This window comes from Letharia lupina (assembly GCF_014066315.1).
Source record: "Letharia lupina isolate WasteWater1 chromosome Unknown contig_12, whole genome shotgun sequence".
Classification (NCBI taxonomy): Eukaryota; Fungi; Ascomycota; class Lecanoromycetes; order Lecanorales; family Parmeliaceae; genus Letharia; species Letharia lupina.
Window position 1 is genome coordinate 861438 of NW_023502981.1, and position 26970 is coordinate 888407.

A 26970-nucleotide genomic window follows, 5' to 3' on the forward strand; every position below is an offset into this window, starting at 1 on the left:
TATATATAGAACGATTAGATAAGATAGCTATCTATTATCGAGTTTGTCGATAATAATATTATTTTATTAATTATTAATATTCTATCTTTCCTCGCGAATAAGAAATTTTATTTTTAAATAACTTTTAATTTAAATATTATCGACTATAAGATTATATATAAGCGTCTTAATATTACTTAAGCGAAGAATATTACGAATTATATAAAATAAGTTTTTAAGTATATTTAAAGTAATATAAATCGCGTTTAGAAGATTATAATTATATAAATTAATAAGTATTAATAAAAGATTACTTTTTAAATAGATGATAAGATCTTTCTAAATAGTAAGAATATTACCTTTAATTATTCTTTCTATAAATTAAATTATAAAAGACTTAATTTATTCGAGATTATAAGTTTTATAAGAATTTTATACTATTTAAAACTTTCGTTAAATATAAAGATTTATAACGTCTTTTATTTTAATCTCTTAAATTTTATAATAAATAACTTCTTATTAGAGTAAATAAATTCTTCGTCGAAATATATTATTATTAATAATTAGATCGAATAGATTATTAAAGAAATACTTATTTTTAAATTAATTTATAATTATTTTAAGTATAAAGTTAAATAAAAAGGTCTTAATAATAATCTTATTTAATATAATATAAATAACGATAAATTCGAAAATTATTAAGATCTAATAGACGACTTTTATAAGTAATATTTCGAAGAGTCTTATCTATAAAGAATTAACTAATAAGATTTCGAAATTATCTCGAATATCTCGTTTTTAATTAAATTAAAATCGTTTAATATCTTTATAATAGCCTTATTTTTTTAGAGTTAAGAATTAATTTCTTAGATCTATATCTAGTCTCTCGCGTAGAATTCTCTTACTAACTAATATTTAAGTATCTTTCGAAGTTATAATATATTATCTATAAATTTTATTATCGCTATTAATAGTCTTTATTAATATCGATTATATAATATCTTACGAAGAAACTTACTTAATATTAAATTAGGGTTTTTAGCGTCTACGACTTAATTCGATTTAAAAGCTCTTAATTAATTATATCGTATTATTTTATTAATATTCTACTCGCTTAAATATAAATTCGAAAATTACTATTATTTATCTCTATATCTATAAATCTTATTTTTATTATATTATATCGATTTTCTTCTAGTTAGACTTTCTATATACGTCTAAATTATAATTAATAATATCGCTATAATATAATTAAGAAGAGCTATTATCGTTATTAATACCGCTCTTAAAGAAAGATATTATATTAAAAAATTCTAGATATAATTATTTCTTTACTACTTTTATTATTTTTCAAATGTTAAGCGTATATATATACTTATTTTTCTATCTTTTTACTTATTAATTATAAAATATAATTTAATAAAGAGAGAAAGTAATATTATAAGTATACTCTTAATATATCTCTTAGTCCTATAGCTAGCGGGCCTTAGCGGAGGCATCTTCTATTATATTATATCTTCTTCTTATCTATATAATTCGATATCTTAGTTATCTTATTTAATATATCTATATTAATATTGCATCTATATCGATTCTAATATTATAGAAGATTTAAAAAATTTCTCTAATTATTTAAATATTTTAGCGACTTTCGCTTTAATACTATTTTAAATTAAATAATATACTTTATTAAATAGATAGATAATATAATCTTTAAAGTATTTTAAGTAATTTTCGCTTAAAATTCGATTTTCTAATAATAATAAGATTTTAGATATTATAATAAGCTTAAAGGAATCTTAAATAAAAGCTTAGAGACTTTAATATAACTTGTTATAGTATTTAAGAGAATAAACGCGTTCGTAATTATATAAATTTCAAAAATTGGATTTGATCAAAATAGTTATTCGGTTAGGTGCCGGGTGGGCGGAGTGAATCTTTTCCACGCTAGGACCAATTGGGGGTTTTCTCGAAAACCACGAAACCAACGCCTTTCGATTTGTTTTACGGCGCCAATTCAATCTCCCGATTTACGAGGTTATAACATATCTACGTTTAGGCTCTATGTGTAATTTGATATAGATGGTACACAAGGTAGAGTTCTATTGGAGATGTTTGTTACAATGGCACCCTACTCGCTCGATATGAAGGTCTTCTTCCGGTCTTGACAACCGTAAACACACTCCAAAAACTCCCAAATCTGGTGTGAACACACTTCGATAACCGAATGTCCAGCCAGCATAATCGGTACATGGGTAAGTTCAAGTTGCTTGATATTTGTGCTCTGTTGACTGTCTTTGACTACTTATCCATTCCTCGAACAGGACAAGGCTACTGCAGAGATCTAGACTACAACATTCCTATTGATCACCAGTCACCGAATATTAGACCATAGCTCTATATCTACCTCACTACATGAAAATCTCTTTATTGTCTCTGGTAGTTTTGGCCTCCTAATGGGCACCTTCGTTCTTCTCTGTTCTCCGCTCCCATCTCCTGCTTCATGCTGCCGTGACCAAACACAGCCCTTAGATTTCGCTTAGATCAAGATACATGGAAGCCTACTGTGTGCCGCATTGTAGACATGGCCCCCCAAGTATAGAGTGTTTGACGAGAGTCCAAGAGCCATGCACGAGTACCCCGGCCTGAAGTTTGTGCTTTTGGAACAGCATGCACCCATAATCTGTACTAGAGTCAGCCCCTTCGCCCCTTGATACCTTATACAGGGAGTCGATGATTCTACGGTCAAGTCTGAGGATCACTTTTCAATGTAAGTATCAGGCTGCGATTGACTTGGATAAGGCGGTAAGCTCTTCCTCTCTCATAGTCCAGGACAGTGCAATTACCCTAGCTTTTGGACGACGATGAGTGCCTTCGAGGCAAATGATCGAGTGAGTCTATTCGGAGTTGCTATCCTGGGACGGGACGAGAGAAGTTGGTCATGCAACAAGCAAGGGAAAACGTAACATTGAGTGAGTCAACAAGCGAATGCGAAGGACAGTGCAGGTAGAGGGAGCTCGGGTCCACTGTGCGCCTTGAGAAGAGCAAATCGGAACCTAAAGGCGCGCATGAGCGATTTACTCGACTCTATCTATCATTCACGGTCAACTGGATAGAGGTGACGTCTTCGAAATCCTTACCTTTCATTGTAGACATCCTAACAGAATGCAGTCAGCTATACTAAATCTATCGTCGATTCTGACCTTGCTCTTCTTGCCTCTTCAAATCTTGAACGTGGGGTCCGCTCTACCTTCGGACCAGGATGTGCCTAATGGCCAGGAGCGAGTTGGTGAGTGTGACAGCATCGGGAATTCGCTCATGCCATACATATCGCCCACGACCCATGGTGGTGCCATCCCGCCCTCACCCGGCAACGCGGTTGATGGAAACATGACTTCCAACTTGCGCATTGTCGACTACACCATGTCCATGTTCGTTCCATCGGCAGATGCAACTCACAGTCAGCCTCGAATGTACAAGCAAATGTACGCCACCGCCGTCAATTTGTCCACTTCAGTTGTGCCTTCGGTGCGTATCACCTTCACGTACGGTGCTTTCACCCTGACATTGACGACCCTTGCGCGAGTAGTCCCGCTGGATGTCGTCATTGCTGTGTTGCAATGTATGATGGCAGGTTTGTCCGCTGTGGGGTTTGTAGCGTCTGTCTTACTGCCTTTGGCGTTGTTTGGATTGTGCTGGCTGCTGTCGAGCTTACGTACGGTGTCAGACAGAGTATAGATGCGATGCTGGACTGACTGAATGTGAGATAGGAAGGGCGGGAGGCCTTCTTTGCGCTGGGCTGCGTCGACGTCATGGTGAAGAGGATGAAGACTTCTAGTGTAGTAAACGCGTATTGTAGAAATGGTCGATTGGTATGCAGGAGAAAAGTCGACTCATGGATGCAGTTCAAGACGCATAAAGGGGAGCTTTTAAACCTCAGCCCACCCCCACGATAATATTACCGGAGAACGATTAGGCCGACCCGCCGGATTAATAAAGCCCTCCCATAATAATTTAGCAGCCCTCCTTACCTATTACACTCTTCTTCTTTATACCTCGCTATCGCCCACCAATTTTTTAAAACTATCTATAACTCCGCCCCGTCTACTACTCCGCCCCGCCTCGCTTACTATAACCTCTTAAAAACGCGTTGTTCGCTAGCCCCCGCAATACGGAGACTTCGAGGATATTTAGAAGGAGCTAGATTAGTACGACAGTAACCCTAAAGATATTAATCGAGATCATCCTCTATTAGAGATTCTCTCGAAAGATAATATAGCCTTACTATAGAAGAAGAATAAGAGTAACCTCAGTGATGCTGAGTGGAGTTACGACACGTACTCTAACGCGTCTAGATCGCCGTCGCCATTATTTAATACCCTCTTTATCTTCTATTACCCTCTTATCAAGCGAAAGACCTCTATTAGCCTTAATAAATAGAAAGAGTTACGAAAGGGGATTAAACGTAGTAAACTCGCGCCTATAATATTCTCGAAGGTCGCGTTAATAATACTAAAGTTATCTATAGACACTTCAACAACTTATAAGACTATTTTTACGCTGAAAATAGTTATTAAATAGATACTTAAGTAGTTTAACGCGTATTAACCTCTAATTAATAATTTCTAGATATATAATAAACTCGATAAGTCGCTAACTATCTAAGATACTCAATTATCTTATTAATAATATCATTTATATAAGAATAAGATTATTAGTAAGATATATAGTTAGCGAAATAAGTAACTACGTTATATTAATCTTTATAAAATAAAGTTAAAGATAATAAAGATCTATAGCCTATCTAATCGTAGTATTCTTTTATTTATTAAGATCTCTCTTTATCTTAATAAGAAATACGCTTACTAAAAGTATAATTACGAGTAAGACTATATTAATTAATATAAAGTTAACTTTTTTATAATAAATATCGCTAGCAAAGTAGTTATTAAGAATATTAAAGTTTACTTAATTTACGCTATTCTAAAAGATATAAAATAATTTAATAATTTAATTACTTTAAAGGCTACTAGAGATAAATATCTTATTTTAATATATTATTATAATATTAGAGTTAAATAAAAGAAGTTTTACTCTAATTAATAAATTTAAAGTATAAAGATATCGTGAATAGAGTAATAGACTAGTTATTTAAAAGATCTAAAGTAGAAGAAGAATATACGATATATTAATATTATCGCTAAGAGAGATATAGATAGCGAAGTAATCTATAATATCGTATTTACGAAAGAATATAAGTTTATAATATTTATTAATTAGAATAGTTAGGCTAACGAGTAAAATAATATTAATCTAATTAATATTTCTTTAAAGACGAGAATATTTTATCTTAATAAATACTACTTATAATAATAACGCTTTTAAATAAAAGCTATTTATCGTTATAGCTCGCAGCGAGTATAATAGATAGATTCTTTACATCTATATAATCTTATTAATTAAGAATAATAATATTATAAGAGCGTTTTTTCGAAAACTTAAGAAGTAATATAGGAAAAGAGATATATAGTATTTTCGCTATATAATTACTAATAACTCTATAGTTAAATAAAAGGCTATTCGACTAGTCTTTTAAGGCCTTAAAAAAGATAAATAATAGATTAATTATTTTCTCTATCGAAAATATAGCGAAAGAACTCTTAAATGATAGCTATATATCGACGATTATAAAAAGTCCTTTAAGTACCTCTATAAGACTTTCTACTATTAATTCTTAGAGTAGAATTATCTCAAATTAATTTATATAATTATTACTACGACTCTAGAATTAAAGAAGAAGTATATTTACCGCGATTGGCTGGAGATTAAGTAATTTTAGGCGTACTATATACGTTAATATTTCTATTTACTTCTATAGATAATTATTATAAATTCGATTAAGTTCTAATATTATTCTCTTAAGATTTATATCGATAAGAAGAATACTATGCTATAATTTAGTCTATTAGAAGTCGCTATATATATACTAAAGATCGCTAATTAATAAAAGCTTCGTAACGAATAAATAGTAGTTAAATTTAGATCTTATTAATTTATTAAGTATTAGATATACTCTTAATTAGCGAACTTTTCTAATTTAATTTAGTAATTTCTAATTAATTAATTAAAGAAAGCGATAAAAGTCTAAGACGAAGGCGAGTTAGGCTTCTTAACGCTCTTTATATATTACTAATTATTAAAATAGACGAGATCCTTCATAATTTAAATAACGAGTTATTCTATATCTACGTCTTTTATTATTAATATTAATTATTATACTTTTATCTCTAATAATTTAACTTAATAAGTAATATATTTACTAAGACTAATTAAAAAAGATAGATTTATATATTTAAAGAAGAAGGCTTTAAAATCTATAAGAGTATAATTAAAGAATATATTATAAAGAATATCTACGATAAACCTAACGATTCTAATAAGTATATATTAAATATTTATAAAGTACTCGATAAGATTAAGATTAAATTCTACGATTTAAAGGCGAGTATAATAAATTAGAAGAATAATATAAGAGAGCGTATTTTCGCTTAGTGGATAGCGATATTACGCTAAATAACTAGGCCTATTTATTAATAAGAGATTTAAGAGATCTTAAAGAAGTTCGTCGGCGATAAATATAGTATAGCTCGATTATAGATGTTAGCGAGACGAAGTAAAGAGAATTAGACTAGATTATATAAATAATACTATTAATAAAGTTCTCTTTTCTATAAAAATCCCTAGCTTCGATAACGGCGAGTCTTCTTTTTATCTTATATATCTCGAGAAGATAAAGAGCCTTTATTATACGAATAGCCTTATTAATAATAGCGAGATCTAGCGATAATATAATAGTAATAGCGAGATTACTATAAGACCGCGTCTTATTTTAATATAATCTCTATATAAATCTAGCGCGATCTTATAATCTCGCTACTGATATTTTTCTTAGTACGAAGATCGACATCAAAAGTCCTGGACATGCCAAGATAAGGGTCCAGGTAGGGCTGAGTGCTTGGCATACTTTCAAATTTCATGGATAGCATTATTATTCTTTATTTTAATGAGTATTAGTGCTCTATATAATAGCGACGTAGTATATATATACGAAGTATATATATATAAAGTATATATATGCGAAGTATATATATAATAGCGATATTAATAGAATATATAATAGCGATAATATTAAAGTATTAATTATAGCGTAGAGAAATAAAGAAAGAGTATAAAGACTTCTAATATATAAGTCTTATTTATATAATATAATAAATAGAAATCTTCTTATTATTCTCTATCTTAATTATCTTTTATTAATATATTTAATACTTAAAGTATTAATTATAATAATAAGACTCGAATTTAAATACTTACTAAGTCTTATTAACTATAAATAAAACGTTATATTACTTAAAAAGATATATTAAAAACTTATAAGAAAGTCGAAAGATAATAGCTATATTATTAAAATTATAAGCTTACTTATAAAAGTTAAAAGAGGATTTAAAAGTAAATAGAGCGAATATCGAGATATATTGCGGAGATAATACGTTTTAAAGATAATAACGAGTATAGAAAAGACCGTAGGGGAGGTGATATACGATTATACGACTCCGCCGAGCGAGCTAATAAGTATATACGTAATTATATAAAGCATTATCGTTAAATAAATGTAACTATACAGAAAGTGCCAAGAATGCCAAGAGTGCCAAGTATTTTAGCGCTGTCCAGGACTTTTGGTGCCGACCTCCGTATAGACTGAGGTTTAAAAGCATACGCATAAAGTAGTTCTGCAAACACTAGGCCGTTCTTTCGAGAATAGGAACAACCCGCGGATTTTGCTATAACAAACGCCTGATATCCAGAACAACAAAACCGGTGAACTCTATTAAGTAAAGAAGGTGCCGCGATTTACCGCTGGGTTGTATAGCATCCGCAACCCGGCTGACACCTCGTGCAGTGATTCTTCCTATTCTCAGGAACCCCACACCTTTCCTGGACATGAAAACCTGGCCTTCCTCCTCCATCGTCTTCATTTATATCCATAGATCCACGCAAGACGCACTCGCTTCCATCCATCAATCTCCCAACGTCTGCCCTCCACCATTCAGTCTGCTTGTATCTCCCGAGCTCTCTTGTTCTCAGCACAACAATCTTCTCACTCGGTACATCTCGACCCTCGTGCCATATCGTGAAGCCTTCGTCAAGATCTCCCAAGCGTGATCTGAAATCATCGAACAAAGTCTGCATAAACCTATCATAGTCCCAGTACTCGTTCACCAGATCTCTGGTGCCCAAAACGATCTCCAATCGGTTCCACCCTTTCAATCCACACAAGGCCCTCAGCCATCTACTGGACATTGGGAGATTATAGTGAACATCTTCTGGAGAAGCGGTATAACGCCACCGCCGAGCGCCTTTCCCAATCCAATCTTCCGCGTATATCACCAGCAGATCAAGGCCGAGCGCTTCTTCACCGAAGAGATATCCATTGTCATTGCCGAGCGCCAAGAAATGTGTCAGGTGACCAGGAAAGAGGGACTCGATAACTAAGATTTTCAAGGCCGCTATCTGGAATGGACGGAGGCGTAGGGAAGACAAGAAGTTGACTTGGGGATCGTATTGGTTGCCGAAATGATGGAGAGCGAGCGGGATGGTGCGGGTTTCGTAGTAGACTTGTCGATTCGTGGATAGGAGGGAGAGGTCGAGAGAATGACGGTAGGGAGGCTCGGGGGCGCAAACCTCTGGTGTGTTCAGCAGGGCGAGATAGAAAATGCTGCTGCGGATTTCGACGGGGAGGGTCAGGAGGGTTGGTGGAGGGTTCGTCATGGCTGATGGGGCAGGTCGTTGGTTGCGGAAGCTTGAATCGAATGCTTGCTGCTATCTATGTCTCTTGCAGAATTGGGAAAGTCTCAAAGTCGTACGGTAGGCTACACGTTCTATGGTGGCTCGCGGGTGAAAGAAAACCCTGCACACCCTCAAGATCTGTAAATCTAACACAATTTGCCAACGAAAGGTCCTCTCAAGAAGATTTTGCTCTGAAATATATAGATACTAGCATAAACAATAACTCTCATGGCAAGTATTAGCTTGTGAAGAGGGTATTGAAGGTATTATTTCAGTTAGTAAAGGTAGAAGGATTGCTTGGCGTGTGCAGGCTTTTTTTGCCTCGATGTGGCTTGATGTCCACAGCAGAAGTCCGACCCAATTAGCCTCTAGGCTCCTTCAAGCGAACCCCAAGGCTTAGCACAGAATCCGGGTAGCAGATGTGAAATCTTAGCGTGACGCTAAGAAATCCTCGGGTATAAATTAAGCCTCCATCCCACACTCTTATTTTCCCTCCTCATACTTACCTTGTGAGGAGCTGGGCGATCAACAAGGCCTTCGCTCATGATTTGAGCCCTGCATTGCACATCGCGGAGGCAAAAGTCATTGAGTTGCCTTCGGGCACCTCATTCGCGCAATTTTTGATGGTCTTCCTCACCTTAGAGGCTGCAAACTCTTTCATTGATGCCTCATGCCTCGTGCTGAGCTTTGAAGAAGGGATTCATATCTGCCAACAATAAGACAAGTATAGCCAGCAGGGTTGGTTTCCAGTCATGGAAGGATATATGTTCCCACGCGTTGTTGGTGTGGTAAGATGTCTACTATAGTCGCTGTCCTCGTCGGGACCGGTACCAGCAAGGATGATTCGTGAGGTATTCACTTCAGACTACCCAGCGAGCTGCAAGTAGTATAATCGTACGTCTCAGAACCACATACTATGCCTGTTTACACCTGCCATTCCCCTGAGACAGAATCGAAACCTGTAGCTGTCAAGAAATCAGAAGCCTGAATCGTGTTTCAGCATCAGATGTTCGCAATCGCAAGACTACTTTTACTATCAAAAAGCAGAGCCGGTGCTTTCGAAGCACGTGTTTGTGGAAACAAGATGATTCTCATCATCGGCGGCTCCTCAGGCATCGGATCTGCGGTCGCAAAGCTATAATAGCCCTCGCCGAGAATGTCCTCGTCGCCAATGCGTCCTCGAGTGAAAACAAGGTGAACAATGCCGTTGAGAGACTCAAGTCCGCATTCCCTAACGGTCAAGTAACGGGCCATGTTGCCAGACTCGGCGGAAACGACACCGAGTCCTGTCTCGAGCAGCCACTCACGCACGCCACTGCTGCCGATCCTCTCGACCACATCATCTAACTTACACATTGGGTTCCCCCGTCCTGACACCTTTCCACGAGGTCGATCTCACCTACCTCATTGAGGCGGCGCCACTTCCGTTGCCGACACCGCTGCTGATTGTAAACTTGGTACCGAGATTTGTCAAGAGTGACTACACCTCATTCCTGATCTTGACCGGTGGCCGGGTAGGGGAGAAGCCACTTGGAAACTGGTCCGTCTTCGCGGCATACGCCAGTGCCCTGTACGGGTTGACGCGCAACCTCGCCATGGATATGAAGCCGGCAAGAGTGAATCTGGTGAGTCTGGGGGGCACTGATACCGAGCTCTGCGGTGAGAAGGGGGATCAGATGAGAGGGACGGTGGCGAAGAGTGCGTTTCTGGGTAAGGCGGGATCAGCAGACGAAGTGGCGGAGGCCTATATCTATTTCATGAAGGATACAAACGCTATGGGATCGATGAGTAGTACCAGTGGAGGGTCGCTTGTACAGTGATTGCCCTTTCACATTCGCTGTATATGCCCTTGTTGATAGCTAATGTCTTCTATCTATGCAAAGCAATCGCAGAAGCTCGAGAGAGGGCGCCTCAAGCGGTGCGACTTCCACACAAAGCGCCTATCGCCGCTTGTCCTTCCTCCATCTTCGACTCTTCCCTTCCCTTCCCTCGCCCACAGGCTCTGCGCAGGTTTGCGCCGCCATCGGCGTATACTTTACCGTCTCGTGACCGACTTGCTCAAGCCTCTCGCCCCTCTAGCTGCCACTCCAGCCAAGGAATCGCGGTGGCAACGGTTCACCTCAGCTTCGACGCGGTCACCTTCGATCGAGAGCCTTCCACAGCGAATGCGCTTTTTCGTGTGGTGCTTGCTCATCGCTATCGCACCAACTCCGGCAGGTCACACCCTATCCCCGCACTCTCCATCACAGTCCCCTTGACCCACGACTACAGCTCTCTGTTGCGCTGCCTCTGGCGGTCTGGCGGGTGTCCTGGTCGTTAGTTGTTCGAGCAGAAAATCAGGCTATGACTTGTACTTGATCATGGATTCAGCCCGACACTCGCCATCTACTGGTGTTGCCATTTCTTTGTCACGCCTTCACATTACTAACAAGTAAGGCGTGGCAAAGAACCTTCGAAAGATTCATGGAAGCCGCTTCGCAGCGTTTGAAAACAGTTGCCCTGCCCGCTTCACCTTCGAATCTGGCCGCCAGGGATTTCAGCATCATTGTCCCACCAATGGCACCGGAATCCAGTTTGTTGTCGGAGCATTGGCTTCCTGGCTAGCCATCGATCCATTGGATGTCACGATGGTGACCATTGACAACCAGGTACAGCTTTTGAATGCGCTCATCGACAAGTCTCTCGAGGGTACGGAATACTCCAGAGCAATGGTGACAGTCCTTGCCCGATTCTCCGCGGGCAAGAGGAAACAAAGGGCCCGTGGTTTGGAGCACACAAAAGGTTCCATCACCGTCTTCGTCGACGACGACGTCTTCTGGCAGCCACTTCTCCTTTGACACATCCTACCTAGCATGCTTTGAGAATCAGAGGTCGGTGGTGTTGGAACACGACAACGCGCGTATCTCACAGACGAGAAATCATTTAGCACATCGTCGATATGGCAGAGGCTCGCCGATGGTCGGTTAGCCAGTCGCAACAGGAATCAAGCTGCAATGAACTACCTTGACGGGGAGTGACTTGCCTCTCCGGACGCACAGCGGCATATCGGTCAGAGATTTTCAAATCTCCAATCTTTATAGAGAGCTTTACCCGGGACTTCTGGCTGGGGATCTACCTTCTGTACGCGCTGGCTCCTTGCAAAATGGAGGCAAATCACGATCCGGACGGCCTCGGAGGCAGAGGTTTATACCATAGTCCTCGACTCGCCCTTGATTTCTGAAACAGGTGTTGAGGCGGGCGAGAAACACGAAGATATTGTTTTCTATCAGGTGTCTTTTAGGCGTCCCCGAGATATGGAGGATCGTTGAACATTCGATCCAGGCTCCCTAGTAGCGAAAGGAGTCGGGAAGCCTCTTTTAGATATAGGCTTACCAGGCCATGGGGTTTTCAAGGCACCCTCTGTGGCCACGGTGATGATTAACGGGCTCCTACGACCGTTTCTGCTGGTTTGGCAGACTTGGCTGTTAGTCTCTTCCATTGCCAACAGTCCTTTGGCATTGTAAGTCAAGGGAAACTTAATGCCTAGAATGGTTAATCTACTGCTTAGGTCGTTGATGATGATTTTACTTTAGAGGATCATGCCTATTGCCTTTTGCTATCTGCTAGGCCGACAAAGCCCATACTGTCGGGCCAAAGATACCTCTAGTGTCATCCAAACAATCAAACACAGTTCCTCACGGTCCTACCCAGTCCTACCCAGTCCTATCATGATCTCTTCAAGGAACAATGGTTCTGCCGATCGATCTTTTTGATGTACTGCCTAATGCTAATCATAGCTGGAAATACCATGTGGATTCTCTGCTACCGTGGGTCAATGTATAAGGTGTCCACTGCCCGGCTTTCAACAACAACCGAATCTGTGATATGGCTCGCTCTCAATTTGGTTCTCGTCCAGGTCTTCACGAACTTGGTCCTTTTTATTCCAAGACCCCAACCTAAGATAGAATCACGGTTGGGCAAAGATGTCACCGCGTTCGCACACGCCGCGACCATGTAGAAAGCGGTGGATCGAGATCGCTGTTTTGGACTTAGACGTAGCAGTAGTGATCGTGATCTCGTTCTTGTACGGGTCTATGAACGTGGGCTAGCTAAGAGCTGCTGATCTGCAATGGGACAATACTGTCGTAAAGGTGTGGATCGAGGAGATTACATCCGCAAGTGTTGGGTGACTTGCAGGTAGTGTGCATGGCCAGTCTGACCATTTTTTGTATCTATCAACACATCCAAACAGAACTTGGCAAGGGTCCTCTACTCAGACTCGCTGCGTGAGGTTACTGAGATCAGAAGAAATCGAGATTATCTGATGGCGACAGAGTATCCGATGACGACGGAAGGCACTAGGTCGGATCAAGGGCAGTGTGCTAGGCGTACGTACCTTAGGTACCACCTACCTCCCTCAAGGATTTAGCTTAGTTCACAATAAACCATCATCACTGCTCAACATCCTCCCGCGCCGGTAGAGTACAAGGTCCACAACCTTTCATGCCAGCGACTCGATCACCAACGCTTTCATCATATTCCAGCAATGCCCTTGCGACCAGATGTATCCAACCAGAATGCAGAACTTTGCGGACATACATGCAAGCCCAAAACCCATCAAAGCAGGTGAGAGAGAAGATGACAAGATCAGCGGCGTTTGACCGAAACAGTAAGGGAGGAGGATCGGTTAGACGACTGCGTCTTGGGTAGGCCGATGTTACCACAAGCTGGTTTGCTTTCTTTCTGCCTTCTTTGTTCATTGTTGCGTAATTGTGACTGAAGTTTCTGTATTTTGTCACAAGTTCCGTGTGATTTGGACATTTCTGCAAGATCTCGTGATTAGGCTTCTGGAAGGTGTTTCATGTCAAGTAAAGAGGGTCAACGAGCCCGATAATACAGTGTTTCAAGGTTGAGAAGTAGTCAACGCCGCCGAGATGTGCGTTGCATTCTCCGTCACCGTCGGTTTTCTCGCTCTTTATGACGGTAAGCCTTGACGCTCTTGGAGCAGCACAAAGCGAGATTTTTGAAATCTGAAACTCCCCTTGCAATAGTCGAAGGCTGGCCTTTGACGGTTGGATTTGCGGAGATAGATTCAAAAGGATGCATACCCCCAAACCTAGCTTTTTTCTCTTGCATCGTCTCTGCCGAATCAACTTTGATGAACAATCCGCCACATACCTACCGGCTTGACCAATTGCAGTCATGCGCGCAACCATCTCAATTGCGTCGTCTTTCCCACTCCTCGCCAGTCTAGCCCAAGCCACCTGGCTGGTAAGTCCTCTTAGGCTTCCACCTCCGAATCTTCCCTTACTAAGAGCATATCCGCAGACCATGGTTGACAACGGAGGCTGCATGAACGTCGCACCCGAGAATCTAGACGGATGGAAAGGCGACCTTGACCCCTACGACGAATGGGAATATAAGAATGGCTCACGCGTACCCTACACATCCGTATGCTCCGTTTGGGGCATTGACTACGACAACCCAAATCAACAAATCACATTGACACTGAACAACCCAATCAATCTCGGCGACCGCGGCCAAGCCACCCTTTCCACAATCTGGGAAAAGGTATACCCAGCACCGTCCTGGGCGTGCAGACCCTACTTCAACTGCCCTTATTCGGCACCCGGGTGCACGGCGAATTTCACATGGGATCCTAAACTCCCGGTGGTGTATTTGAAAAACTTTACGAGCCCGACTGGTGTTGAGGACCCGAATATCGTGTGTCTCTGGTACGAAAATCGTACGTCTCTTCTCCGTGCCTTCTTGCAAGCTACCCCTCAACAAACAACAACATCCCCAATGTCTTCCCTTCGCATCAACACTCCATCATCTGACATTCGTTTGTTTGCAACAGAGACCACCATCATCACGACGGACGGACAATACCAATGCAGCGTGTATGAGTCAACGGCGCCCGTGCTACCCTTGCAGGTTAATCCGTACTACAACGGTTGGGGCAATCAGTACACTGGGCCTTGGCCCTCTGTCCCCTGGTGGTGGATTAACCCTTTCGCTGCCTCCACTTAGCGACAACCAAGCCTGCTCTCGTCACGGCGCACAGCACCAACACCGTGACGGGAGCCCACGACGTCGATCAATATCATGGTCGCAAGTATGATTTTAAATCGCCCACGCTGCAGCTGCAGGTCAAAAAATCTCGTGTTCCTTGGGAGTTGGATTACTCGTATTCACTAGGATTTGCAATCTACTAGGATTTGCAATCTTCAAAATCTAATTCTTATAATTTACTATTTCACAACAATATAATTAAAAACTAGAAAAAAAGATTAAAAGAATATAAAAAACGATTATTAGATTTTTAATATTATTATTAATTAGGCTTAAATTGATAAAGTTATATAATAGTATATTTAGATATAATCGTTAAAGTTTATTACGCTATTATATAAATTAATCATTTCTATCTCGATTTTAAAAAATTCTAAAAATATAAAAATATCTTCATATTCTCTTCGAATTTTTTTCGAATTTTTTATTATCAGTATATATAAAAGAATAAGGTAGGGCTGAGCTTGAAAACCTTGAATTTGTATGTGCAGCCAATCATCAATTCGGATTCGCTACGCTCTTTGGTTAGACCGACTAAGTCATCGCGTATAAATAAATTAGCGTCCGCAACCATCAAAAAAATATCGCTTACCCGCTCGACAGCCGGACAGCCCTGATTAAAAAACAGGTACACATTATTTGATTTTAGAATACCTTTTTTTTTTCTATTAAAATTTTGAGATTTTTTTTTTAAATTGTAGAACGAAATGTGGGCTTTCAGATAAAAAAAGAAATTCTAAATTTAGTCTTATAATTATTAAAGCGCAAGGAATTCAAATGTCGCTCACCAAAGTTCGCTCGACAGCCGGACAGCCCTAATCAGGTACACATTATTTGATTTTAGAATAACTTTTTTGTTTTCTATTAAAATTTTGAGATTTTTTTTTAAATTATAGAACGAAATGTAAGCTTATAGATAAAGAAAGAATTTCTAAATTTGATCTTATAGATATTCAAAGGCAGCGAATTTAAATATCGCCTATTAAAAGTTCGCTTATTAAATTTACTCGATAGCCCTAATTATAAAAAATGGATATGAATTTAATTCATAGGCCTTTACTCGTAGTGTTATGAAATAATAAATTATAAAGATCAAGTTTTAGAGATTGCAAATCCTAGTAGATTGCAAATCCTAGTGAATACGATTACATGGCCCTCTGCTCCGTGGTAGTGGCTAGAGTCTTTTGCCTCCTCTAGCTGATGATGACCGAATGACCAGAAAATCATTCCTTCAAGCAAATAGTACCTCACAAAGTAGAAAAATCACAGCCCATCACCGTCAATCTTGAGCAGTACCATGCCATGGTTCTCAAGTATCATTGTACACCCTTCGGTTACGTAACGTTGCGGATTGCGCTTGGCATTTCCGTTCGGGCCTAGCGTAACTTGGCACTCAGTGTTTCCCACCGTCAGCTACAGGTAGACCTCATCTTTTTAGGTATATCGTTATCATACGTACTTGCATCGATAAAGATCATTCTCAACACATACATACCGAAATCCTCCTTCCAATACTCCCTTCAACCCAAGCACCTAGATTACCCTCTCACCACCCCATCCATCACAAGCTCTAGGACATCAACATGAAGAATAATCGTAACCCCGTTTACTCGACTCTCGATAGAACGTAAAATCGAAGCGGTAAAAGTCTTCGAGAAAATCGTTTATATCATAGAACGAAAGAGATCGATAGTCGAATCTGCCGAGTATACTCCGTATTTTAGACCAGTAGCGAACGACGCCTTTCCAACCCCAACCCAAAAAAAACCCTCATCACACTTTACCGTCAAAATCTTTTCCCCCATCAACATCACCCTCGGCATCCATTTGCCCCCCCGACAAATTCAACCACCACCTCCACCTCCGAAACCATGGCCAAAACCGCGCGCCTCAAAACCTCCAACAAAGGTACCTCCCCCCCCTTCTCCCCTCCCCCCTCCCCCCTCTCCTATTCCCTCACCCTCCCCCTAACACCCCTAACAACAACCACCCCAGCACCATCCCCCCACTCCCGCGCCTCCCGCCGCGCCCCCCCTCCCACCCTCACCCCCAACCCGCACAAAACCCCAGCACCGCCCCCGTCCCGATCCAACACCGTGCTCGCGCCCGGCCGCGTCGCGAAGGCGAAGGGGAAAAAGGTGCTGAAGCGGAAGCAGAGGATGCGGGTCGAGAGGGGGAAGGGGAGGGCGGAGGCTGTGGGGGAGAAGAGGGAGAGGAGGGTTGGGATGGGGATGGGGATGGGGAGGGGGAGGAATGTGAGTTTGGGGGGGTTTTTTTATAAGGTTTGGGGGAAGGGAGGGGGTTGAATGGGTAGAGACTGACGGTTAATCGTGCGTAGGTTGATTGGGATGAGTTGAATGCGGAGATTGCGGCGAAGAAGGGGAAGAAGGGGAAAGGGGGGAATGAGGATGTGGATGTGGATGTGGATGTGGATGTGGATGTGGATGTGGATGGGGGAAAGGCGGGGTTGGAGAAGAAGGAGAGGGGGAAGGATGGGATGAAGGCTGTGGAGGAGGAGATACTGTGAGCTTTTACACGGAGACGTATGCATGCGTGGTTGCGTGACCGGCTTTCGGGGGCTACGATTCGAGATGGCGGGCAAAAGTCGTTGGGATACCCGGGGAGCTATGGATAGACTAGATTTGCTACCGGTGGAGTTGAGGTTTCCTCGATCGTGCACCGTGCACCGTGCGGCGAGCGTCGGGCTGGCAGGGTCTGGGCGGCCCGTCTCCCTCGAACTCGAATGTGCGTGGCCATGGAGGGTGGATGGGTGATGCTGCATTCATAGACAGCGGAATGGTTATGTTGGCTGGCTGGCGGGAACTTTGCCAAGCTGGCGTGTATTGATCAGACTGTGCCAATGGGCTTCGGGGTCCACCTCCCTTGCCATTTCTGCCAGCCTCCAGGCTGCTCCTCCCCATCTTCTTTCACCTTCTCCCTTTGGTACCCTGCCTCATCCGGCAGAATCGCGGTCGGCCCATTGCTTGCTGGTAGCGCTGGTGCTTGCTCCTCAAGGCCCCTCCAATAATCCTCCCATAACCACTTCAACGCTCTCTGCGCCGCACTCCTCAAGTTCGTCAAATTGGGCATATCTCCATGCGTAGCCTCGTGCCGTATATCGACGAACAAAGCAGGCAAGCCGAATTTCTGCGCTTGAGTATACATGGAGACTTTGTACTTGGATTCCTGTTGCGAGTCGAGGAGGCCGGTCACGAAGCTGCTTTGGTTAGTTTGGTTGGATGGAGCAAGCCAGGAGGAGGGGAAGAAGGCGAGACGCACCGAGAGATTGCTGTAACGTAAGAAGCCCTGATTGCGAACGCCGGCGTCTGTCCGATAGGCTTTTCGTCGATCAAAACTGCTTCGGTGAGGAGACAGGTTGATTCGACGGCATGCGGGAGATTGCCTCGCAATTTCCAGGCCGACACCTGCATTCGACCCGTCATTTAGCTATCATTGATGCATTACAAGAGATGCCTACGTGATTGCAAGCTTTTTTCCTGGAGTTTGAATCTGAATCTGCCTGTTCACTACTTGCTGGTTGAGGAAAAAACCACTCTCGAACACTCAGTAGCTCGCTGTGGTTCCGCCATGGCGTCCAGATGATCTGAAGGCGCTCTGGCATTGGCCTTTATTTAAGAAAAAAGGTGCCGGAAAGAATGGTACGCGCTGTTGTGATTGCCAGAAGACGTGAACTACACGTGGGGTTCTCTTTGTGGCCTGGCTGTAGCCTTTAGTGAGAGCTCGTCCATCATCATCATCATCATCATCATCATCCCCGAAGCTCTGACAGCCAAAACGCGGGAACAGGGCACGATAGATGTACAGCGCGATAAGACTCAGGAGAAATTTAGGATTGCATAAAAGAATAAGAGCAATCTTAAACTCGGCGTCCCAGCATTGGTTTCTAAAGATGACCCCAGTCTCGAAACCTCATTGGGGTCATATTACAAGGAGGATTCATTCCCATCGAGAACGACAAAGGCTGACCGAGACATGATACTCGGAGAAGGACTCTAATGCCTTCGGTTGTATTGCGCAGGCATCAAACCGTTACCGACGCACCTGTCCAAATTGGCAAGAGAAGCACCCGATCCCGACCTCGAACCTGTAGACTAGCCACAGTAACCTAAGGGTGCCTGCAAGACCTCGAACTAGCCACCCGGACGGAAGAATGGCAGGCTGTTTGTGGCAACCATGGATCCTTCGTCGCTCGTCGCACCCTTGCTTTGCTCTTCCTCTTTCGACAACAACGGCACCCTCCCAAAGACCGTCCAGCAGATCGCCCGTCGCGATATCAGCGCGGAAGAGGGAATGTTCGGTGGAGATGTCGGATCACTGAGGCAGCGATTCCATTGGAGCAGTGCTTTGGAGAGAAATGTCGTCTCGGTCGTGTCGTCCCTGAGACCGAAAGAGGCCAGACAACCGAGGATCTATTCCGGATCCAGCTTAGCGCATGATGGAAAGGAGGCTCTCGGATTACTCTAGTGAGTCCGATCGGGGAAACCTGGTAACAAGGCGGCATAAATCCCATATACTTTTATGCAACTGCTCAATACGGTACAGCGAAAGCAATTCCAACGTCTCGATCAAGAAATTGAAAAGTTTCAAACCTGTCATGGTGTGAATCTATTGATATTGGGTCCTATGCATGTAACTAGCATCATCCGTCCGAATTGGATGGATCATGGGGGTATCTTCGCATCTATGTACAGAAAGTCGAGCTCGTAATGCCACATCCGCCTCATGTGTGCCACCTTTCATGCCTGTGATCTAATTTGTCTCACATTCGTAGCTCTGCCTCGTATCTGTGTGGCGGATACCTGATCGCCACGTCTAGGTCCAGCCTTCTCCTCCTCCGACTCCTCCTCTCATCCCTGTCATCAACACCATAAAAAGTTGCCCGTCACGGGATCCTGTGGCTTCGACTGGGCTTGGCCGAAGGCGAGGTAGTTGGTGTACTGGTCATCACCAGTGTACGCATCGTCGTCATTGGAGAAGAAGAAGGATTGATTCGACAGGTCCCCATACGGAGGGTAGAAAGCCGTCTGCGCATGTTGTGGTGCCGAGGTCATGATCGGAAGATCCTCTTCCATCTCCTCTGCTTCGTCGGTCGAGCAGCTCCCCTCGTCGTCGTCGTCGTCGTCGTCATCGTTTTCGTCCTCATCTTTGGGTGGCTGCCATGTCTCTTCAAGCTTGAGCCCTTTGCCCATTGAATCTCGATTGGGGTCGCCGCTGGTGCCGGATACGGAGTCGGGTACCTTGTCGTCGTAAAGACCGATGCCTGATAGCACTTTGTTTGCTCTCTTCGACACCTGAGGTGCGGCTTTGATGTTGAGACTCTGTCCAGGATTTGAGGACCATTGACAGAGGCCTGCCGAGGTTTGCGAATCTTGGAAATCGTGGGCAAAGAATGGTTGAGCTTCAGGCCACTGCGGTATTTGATAATTGGCAGGAGGATACGTATCCTGGTTTGATGACTGAGGCATGTAAGAATGTTGAAGTTGCTGGAACGCATCGTACGAGTAAGGATTGTATATCGGCTCCGAGTGGTACAATGACTCCGGTCTGTAAACGGAGTCGGGCGCCGATGCATAATCTTCAATTCCGGTAGGTGAATGCTCGTCCATCGTGAGAGGCCTGCTGATGGGAATGCCGTAGCCCACAGCGAAAGCATTCTCAATTGACTGCTGAACGGAGGAAGCTGGTCGCGTACAGACTGCCAGGTTCTGAAGCCCTGCGATGGTATTCCCAAGACCTGGCTCACCGAGGTGGACTTGTGTGGCTGGCGTACTGATCATCTCTGACCCCGGGTGCCAGCTCATGGGCCTCTCCACTGGCATTGCCTGTCGAGAGCTGTAGTAGTTCCTCAAACTTTGCTCCTGTGTCTGATAGGGGCTACTTTGCGAGAGCGGTGGATACGTCCTTGCTGTGTTTGCCGTTGTCCTCCGACGCTGCACATTGTGTGGACTGTTCCCCGCACTGTTCTGCTTTGTGATTCTTGCTGGTGCCCTTTTGTTGCTGCCTGACGTGCTGCTCGAGTGCGTCGATAGGCGGCGGAGGAACTGAGATCTCGACGGGTAATTGGAGACATCTTGGAGCATGACGCCGTAATCTGTGGAAGGCATGGGGAAGGTGGAAGCCATGGTGCTAGAGAGTGTTGCAGCGGGTCGAGTTGATACTTCAAGAAGGGCGGAAGGGCGACTCCGAAGGACACTTTAGGAGGTCAGTGATGTACTGTCAATGGTACATGCATGATCTGGTACCTTCTGCTATCGGTATGGTCTTTCAAAGACGGCGGTCATGATCATTACTGTGTTTTGGAAAAAGAAAGATGAAGAACTAGACAGGTGACAAGCGGAGGTAGAGGGAGAGAGTGGAAGAGAAGGCAAGGAAACAGCCACAGCCGCCCCGTATATTATTACTGAGACTGACACAAATACGGAGCATCAGATTGGGACAAGGCATGAGAAATGCGCCGACCCCACGGCAGAGTGATCAAGGGATAAGCCATTTAAGCGGATAGGACTCCGTAGAGTGATTTAGACAGATTGCCATGCAACGGGAATGCAGGCATGCATCCTCTTGTTTGAAGGGGTTTGGGAAGAAGGTTAGCCAACGCCAACGAAAGGGTTGGAGACGATCCTTGTCCATTCCTGCTTCCAATTCTGCATTGATGCGAAAGGCCATTTTAGGCTCGCGGCTGCACAGTCATCACGATTCCGAATCTTTTGATTGATGAGGATTGAGGGGGTTGAACAACGAATGGTGGAAAGGGAGGGGGGGTGTTCAAACCAGTGTCTAGCCAATTTTTAGTATGGGCAAAAGAAAAAGGAGGACGAGTCGGAGCACTTTTTACTACCTACCTTACTACTGTAGAGTAGAGTAGAGTAGAGTAGGGTAGAGTACTATTACTGTATTTTGCTACCCGCTACTTAGATGCTACTCGCTACTCACTTAGGTACTCGCTACTTACGTTGGTACTTGCTACTTGCTACTTGCTACTTGCTATTTTGCTAGCCTCAGTAAAAGTAGGCGGCCGTTAGTGGCACACGCGAGGCACAACCCCGGTGATCAAGATCTGAACGGGGCTACGCAAAGCGGTCAAGCTAAGGTATGCACCTTAAAGTATGCAGCTTACTTTTTGTGGGAAGAAGGATTGCATTTGTGGGCTTCGGTGGGGCCACGCCGCCCTCTCGGATTCAAATAAATAAGGTAGACTTGAAAAGGGCAAAGGGTTAGACTAATAAGCCGCTGGTGGGCCCCTAAAAAAACAAAGTTGGGAACCCTGGAACGTGTGACAGATAGGGCCCAACGCCCCGCAGAAGACTACGGCAAGGATAAGGCAAGGGCAAAATAACAACAATACCGGTAGTGGTAGTGGTAGTGGTAGTGGTAGTGATGATAATGTCAATCACTTCGAAACAAATCTCATCACCTGCGAGGTCATCTCGTTCCAAGTGCCTCGCTTGCAGGTACCCTAACAACCCCCCCCCATCTGCGGTACGGGGTCCAACTGCTGACTACTGTTGTTCCGTCTGCGCCAGCCATGAAAGCCTCACCAATCAGCATCACAGGAAGTAGGTTAGAAGGGGGATCAAATGTCCGGAGGTCATGGTCTCATCATGTTGCCGGCAAAGTTCAAAGGTCACGCTGGCGCGATAACGTGTTCAAGTAGTACCTATGATCACGTATTCGTTTCATCACATTGCTACCGGTACCTCGGCCTTTGAACGAGAGGCTGCGAAGAATCTGCCAATCACGTACTTACCCGTTCCCTACAGCCTTAAAAGCACCTGGAGTCGTGGAAACGCTGCTGCTATTGGCTACCATGTGAACGTCTCGCCTAGGTACTCTGCCGCTAGTGGTGGGCATAGACTTCTCCCGTCATGCACCAGCCTCAGGGATCAAACGGAAATTCGAACAAGGTGGCGTCGGCATTTTCATTTTAGCTCAAGCATGAGTCAATAAGGCATTCTGGGCTGATGAAAGGACATTCCAAAAAAATCCTTCCGCACATACAACTAGGAACAGTCTGCAGATTCTCTAACCCCGCCGCAGAAAATATCTCAGCTTATCCCGCGCCTCAAGATAACTCTTCCTCAAACGGTCTCTTGCCCCGTATGAAGTCAATCTTGCGACAAGGAGCACGGACCACGGCGGTACGTCGAAGCACTGCTTGCAGCGGGCCACAATATCGATAAGTATGATTGTGCAGGCCGCGCATAAAACACTACGACTACATAACTACCCTACGTGGTCTCGACTGTAACAGGCTTCTGCGAGTCCAAGTCTATCAACGAAGTCCCCCCAGCTTCATAGCTCCCGCTGATCGCCCTCGCGAAGGAATGCCATACGGTAACGCGCTGTGAACCCGAGTAATAAACATGTGCGCTATTTCAAACCGGCCACGCTGTTAGTCTCACTTCGATACGATCATCGTGGATGCGTCATCCAACGCACACCCTCTCTTGCATTGAGGATTCGGTCTTGCGGAGCATGAGATGTTTACTGGTCTCACCACTACGGCCGTTCGCGCCCGGTCAAGAGATCTCTTATCCTGGTGCTGCTCACCGCATGATGCAGATTGTAGTGACGCCTATGTGCCAAAGTTACCAATCAGCCGTCTCATCCAGCATCTCCCCCATCGCTAGACCACCCTTTCTTCTATGGGAGAACGGCAACAAGGCACGGGTAGAAGTCTGTACCCGTACGAGAGCAAATTCGTTGCCTGCATCCAGGATGATGCAGTAGTGGTAGAGTAATCCTCCGAGACTAACAAATGAGTTGGGACCCTCGGACGCCTCGTGGTGACCGTTTCCGCTCCAAGTTGATGATACGAGGCCAGTAGTAGACCCAACTATACGAGCCTAACAACAGCAACTGCTCGGTCCATCATCCATCAGCGAAGTTCTCGAACTCACCGGCTACGGGCGGATGATCTTGAGACGTCACAGCAAAAGAGGAAACCTTCACTTGCTTTTTAGGTTGCAGGGAAGAGCAAAGGCGAGTAAATGCTTGGGGCGCTACCATTGCCTGCTTAATTGGAGCTAGTGAATTTCGCCACCATGGTGAGTTGCTGCATATCAGAACGAGTCATCTCATTCTTGCATACAAACTACAGAATTGCATACTGCAATTTGCTGGGCAACAACCCTTTAGCGCAGTAAAAGGATCAGGCAGCTGAGGATGCGTGTTGGTCATCCTGACCGGGTACCAGCAAAAATTAGACCAGATCAGCGCTCACAGGATTGTATGATCCGATACTATCCTCGGCGCTTACAGATGCAAAAGGAATGAGGTTTCGTAATTGCACAGCCGAGGAGCATCTCACTTCAACCGTTTTCCAGATCGTACCGAATCGGATATGAATGGACATGTAAGAACCCGCTTGGTGGGAAATGTCGAAACGGGGGTGCTATCGTGAAACGAGCACCGATTCGTCCGGCACCAGCTAAACATCAGTGCTCGCAGCTTCACCCCACGGCATGCAATGCAAGACATCATCCCGCGCTGTTCAATGCGGGCTTGAGACTTCTTGTTTCTGATTCTTGCCACGATCTTCGTAAATATCGCCGACGGCGTGCAGCATCGAAACAAGTTACCCGACGCCGAATAGATCCGTTGTAGATTCTTCTTCAAGCGACAACCGAATATGCAGTCAGCATACCCTGCGTCAAACTGGCCTTCACTTCGTCGCTCGAACGTTTCGAAGTTTAGAAATTTCGAAATTGAATCGAAGGATGTGAGGCGCGAGGGTGCGAGTCTTTTCTACGTATGAATGGTGGGGGAACGGCAGATCTTCGGGGGACTTGGAAACCTCGGAGGCAACTTTGGATGTTCTATGTGAAAGGAGCGACAAGCGTGGTCCTCAACGCAATCGCTCCCTCCGAGTACTCTCCAGGTGGTACGCCATTATGGATCGAGCAATGTCTGATGGTGCCCCTCCGCGACTCGATTTCACGACCTTGCCCGAGGCAAAACACCGTGGCGATGAAGTAGGTCGCGCATAGTCAGCGAATCATGGAGAAGCAAGCTAACAACTACGCGAAGAGCCATGGCGACTCCAGCGCCAGCGAGTCCGAGTACCAACATGCTCTTGAGGTAATCTTCATTCCTGTCCTTACGTCCGTCGCCCACACTGAAGTACCCAAGTAGGTAGTCTTCGATGCAGACAATGCCCACCGTCGCAGATCCTCCCTTGTCACCACAGAAGATCCCAACCTAGGAGGTCGCTCAGAATCAGCAGAGAGAAGAGAGAATACCGCATGCTTTGTCCATCATCTTCTCGAAAAACAGCGGCGATCCCGGAAATCAAATACCAACAGTCTGCAAGACATCAATGAAGATACGAAAGCGGACAAGGCAATCGCCACCAACAATGAGCCGGCTACCCAGTCTCGAATGCTCACGAAGAGGCAGCTGGCTGATATGGCATATGGAGTCCGAGAATTGTCAAAGAGATTGGGCAGTGTGCGGCTAAGGTTGAAGGTCAAGACGGTATTTCTGTTGACGAAGGCGCATGACGAGTCGCTCATTGGGTACACAAGGGACATGGTGGAATGGCTGCTGTCAAAAGAGAGGGACACACCGTACATTGTGTATGGTTTCCGAGTACGAGGAAGAATATACTTTGGGCTTATGTTGTTTAGATACGTTGAAGACACTCTGGAACATAATCACAAGTTCGACGCAAAGAGCATCATCTCCGCAGACATATCAAGGGAAGGTCGCCTGAAGTATTGGAATAACGAGCTTTGCGCACAGCACCCTCTTACATTTGACTTTGCTGTAACGGTATTGTACCCTGAAGTCCCTGCTAGATCCTATCTAACAAAGATCAAGCTCGGCGGAGATGGCACGCTCCTCTATGCCAGCTGGCTTTTCCAGAGAATTGTACCTCCGGTCCTGTCATTCTCATTGGGCTCTCTGGGTTTCCTGACCAAGTTCGATTATTCAGGCTTTCGAGAAACGCTGACCTCGGCTTTCAAAGACGGCGTGACCGTGAGTTTGCGTCTGCGGTTCGAGGGCACGGTCATGAGATCACAGAGCAAAGGCCAGCACCGAGATCTGGTTGAGGAGCTGATAGGCGAAGAGGCCGAAAACGACTATACGCACAAGCCGGATGGCTCATACGAGATCTTGAATGATATCGTGGTGGACAGAGGCCCTAATCCTAGTCAGTGACCACGAAATTCAAACTGCAGACTTTCGCTAATGCGTTATCAGCGATGTCTTCCATTGAAATCTTCGGAGACGACGAGCATTTCACGACGGTCCAGGCAGACGGCGTCTGCGTAGCCACTCCGACAGGCTCCACTGCCTACAACCTCGCTGCTGGAGGATCCTTATGCCACCCTGAAAACCCTGTGATATTGGTGACTGCCATTTGCGCGCACACGCTGAATTTCAGACCCATCATACTACCTGACACGGTTGTGTTGCGTGTTGGCGTGCCCTACGACGCTCGGACTTCGTCCTGGGCTAGTTTTGATGGAAGAGAAAGGTATGATAGGAATCTGACTACTATCACCCTGGAAGGGACGCTCACGACGGACAGGATCGAGCTATGCCCTGGCGATTATGTGACCATCTCCGCTTCGAGGTACCCATTCGCGAACGTGATGCAACAGGGCAGAAGGAATGAGGATTGGGTCAGCAGTATATCAGAGAAGCTGAACTGGAATTCGAGGCAAAAGCAGAAGAGCTTTCAAGAGTGGTCCAACGATCATGACTCAAAATCATAGATCTTCCGTGCTCAGGTGTTCGGTGTCTGAATACATTACTCGCACTGTGAGTGACACAGCGAAGCAACCTCGGCAAAGAACCAGCAACGGCAAGAAGAAACACTTGATTGATTAAAAGCCCATCCACAGGAACGAAAATCACATAGTTAGTATGAGTAGTTCGTAATTAAGGAATCGAGTACTGTAGTGTTAATGCCTCCTACTCCTTGTCTGGCCTTCCTTTTGAACACACTCATTGCTCTTGTTCTGATTGGTTGAGAAGCGAGCCAATTGACACAGAGGTGGAGATAAGAGAATCACCCTTTTCCCCCTCCCAAATTCTGTTTCTCACCATCACCGCACGAGA

At 44.3% G+C, this 26970-nt stretch overlaps 7 protein-coding genes across 7 annotated transcripts; 4 read left to right on the forward strand and 3 right to left on the reverse strand.

Annotated features, from left to right (window-relative positions):
* Positions 1-3144: 3144 nt before the first annotated feature.
* Positions 3145-3898, forward strand: HO133_001290 (uncharacterized protein; the record flags this gene model as incomplete). Its single annotated transcript, XM_037292220.1, has 2 exons — positions 3145-3601; positions 3885-3898. The coding sequence occupies 2 exons, from the start codon at positions 3145-3147 to the stop codon at positions 3896-3898; spliced, it is 471 nt and encodes a 156-aa protein (XP_037151639.1).
* Positions 3899-7890: 3992 nt separating this feature from the next.
* Positions 7891-8808, reverse strand: HO133_001291 (uncharacterized protein; the record flags this gene model as incomplete). The annotated part of the gene is made up of 1 exon (XM_037292221.1): positions 7891-8808. The coding sequence occupies one exon, from the start codon at positions 8806-8808 to the stop codon at positions 7891-7893; it is 918 nt and encodes a 305-aa protein (XP_037151640.1).
* A 5199-nt stretch (positions 8809-14007) lies between these two features.
* On the forward strand, positions 14008-14838 carry HO133_001292 (uncharacterized protein; the record flags this gene model as incomplete). The annotated part of the gene is made up of 2 exons (XM_037292222.1): positions 14008-14076; positions 14134-14838. 2 exons carry the CDS (start codon positions 14008-14010, stop codon positions 14836-14838), a joined length of 774 nt encoding a protein of 257 aa, XP_037151641.1.
* Positions 14839-16751: 1913 nt separating this feature from the next.
* On the forward strand, positions 16752-17407 carry HO133_001293 (uncharacterized protein; the record flags this gene model as incomplete). Its single annotated transcript, XM_037292223.1, has 3 exons — positions 16752-16788; positions 16876-17135; positions 17219-17407. 3 exons carry the CDS (start codon positions 16752-16754, stop codon positions 17405-17407), a joined length of 486 nt encoding a protein of 161 aa, XP_037151642.1.
* Positions 17408-17727: 320 nt separating this feature from the next.
* Positions 17728-18502, reverse strand: HO133_001294 (uncharacterized protein; the record flags this gene model as incomplete). Its single annotated transcript, XM_037292224.1, has 2 exons — positions 17728-18327; positions 18359-18502. The coding sequence occupies 2 exons, from the start codon at positions 18500-18502 to the stop codon at positions 17728-17730; spliced, it is 744 nt and encodes a 247-aa protein (XP_037151643.1).
* A 1258-nt stretch (positions 18503-19760) lies between these two features.
* On the reverse strand, positions 19761-21023 carry HO133_001295 (uncharacterized protein; the record flags this gene model as incomplete). The annotated part of the gene is made up of 1 exon (XM_037292225.1): positions 19761-21023. The coding sequence occupies one exon, from the start codon at positions 21021-21023 to the stop codon at positions 19761-19763; it is 1263 nt and encodes a 420-aa protein (XP_037151644.1).
* Positions 21024-24806: 3783 nt separating this feature from the next.
* On the forward strand, positions 24807-26624 carry HO133_001296 (uncharacterized protein; the record flags this gene model as incomplete). The annotated part of the gene is made up of 6 exons (XM_037292226.1): positions 24807-24875; positions 24931-24981; positions 25036-25478; positions 25530-25668; positions 25717-26056; positions 26107-26624. The coding sequence occupies 6 exons, from the start codon at positions 24807-24809 to the stop codon at positions 26622-26624; spliced, it is 1560 nt and encodes a 519-aa protein (XP_037151645.1).
* Between the last annotated feature and the right edge of the window lie 346 nt (positions 26625-26970).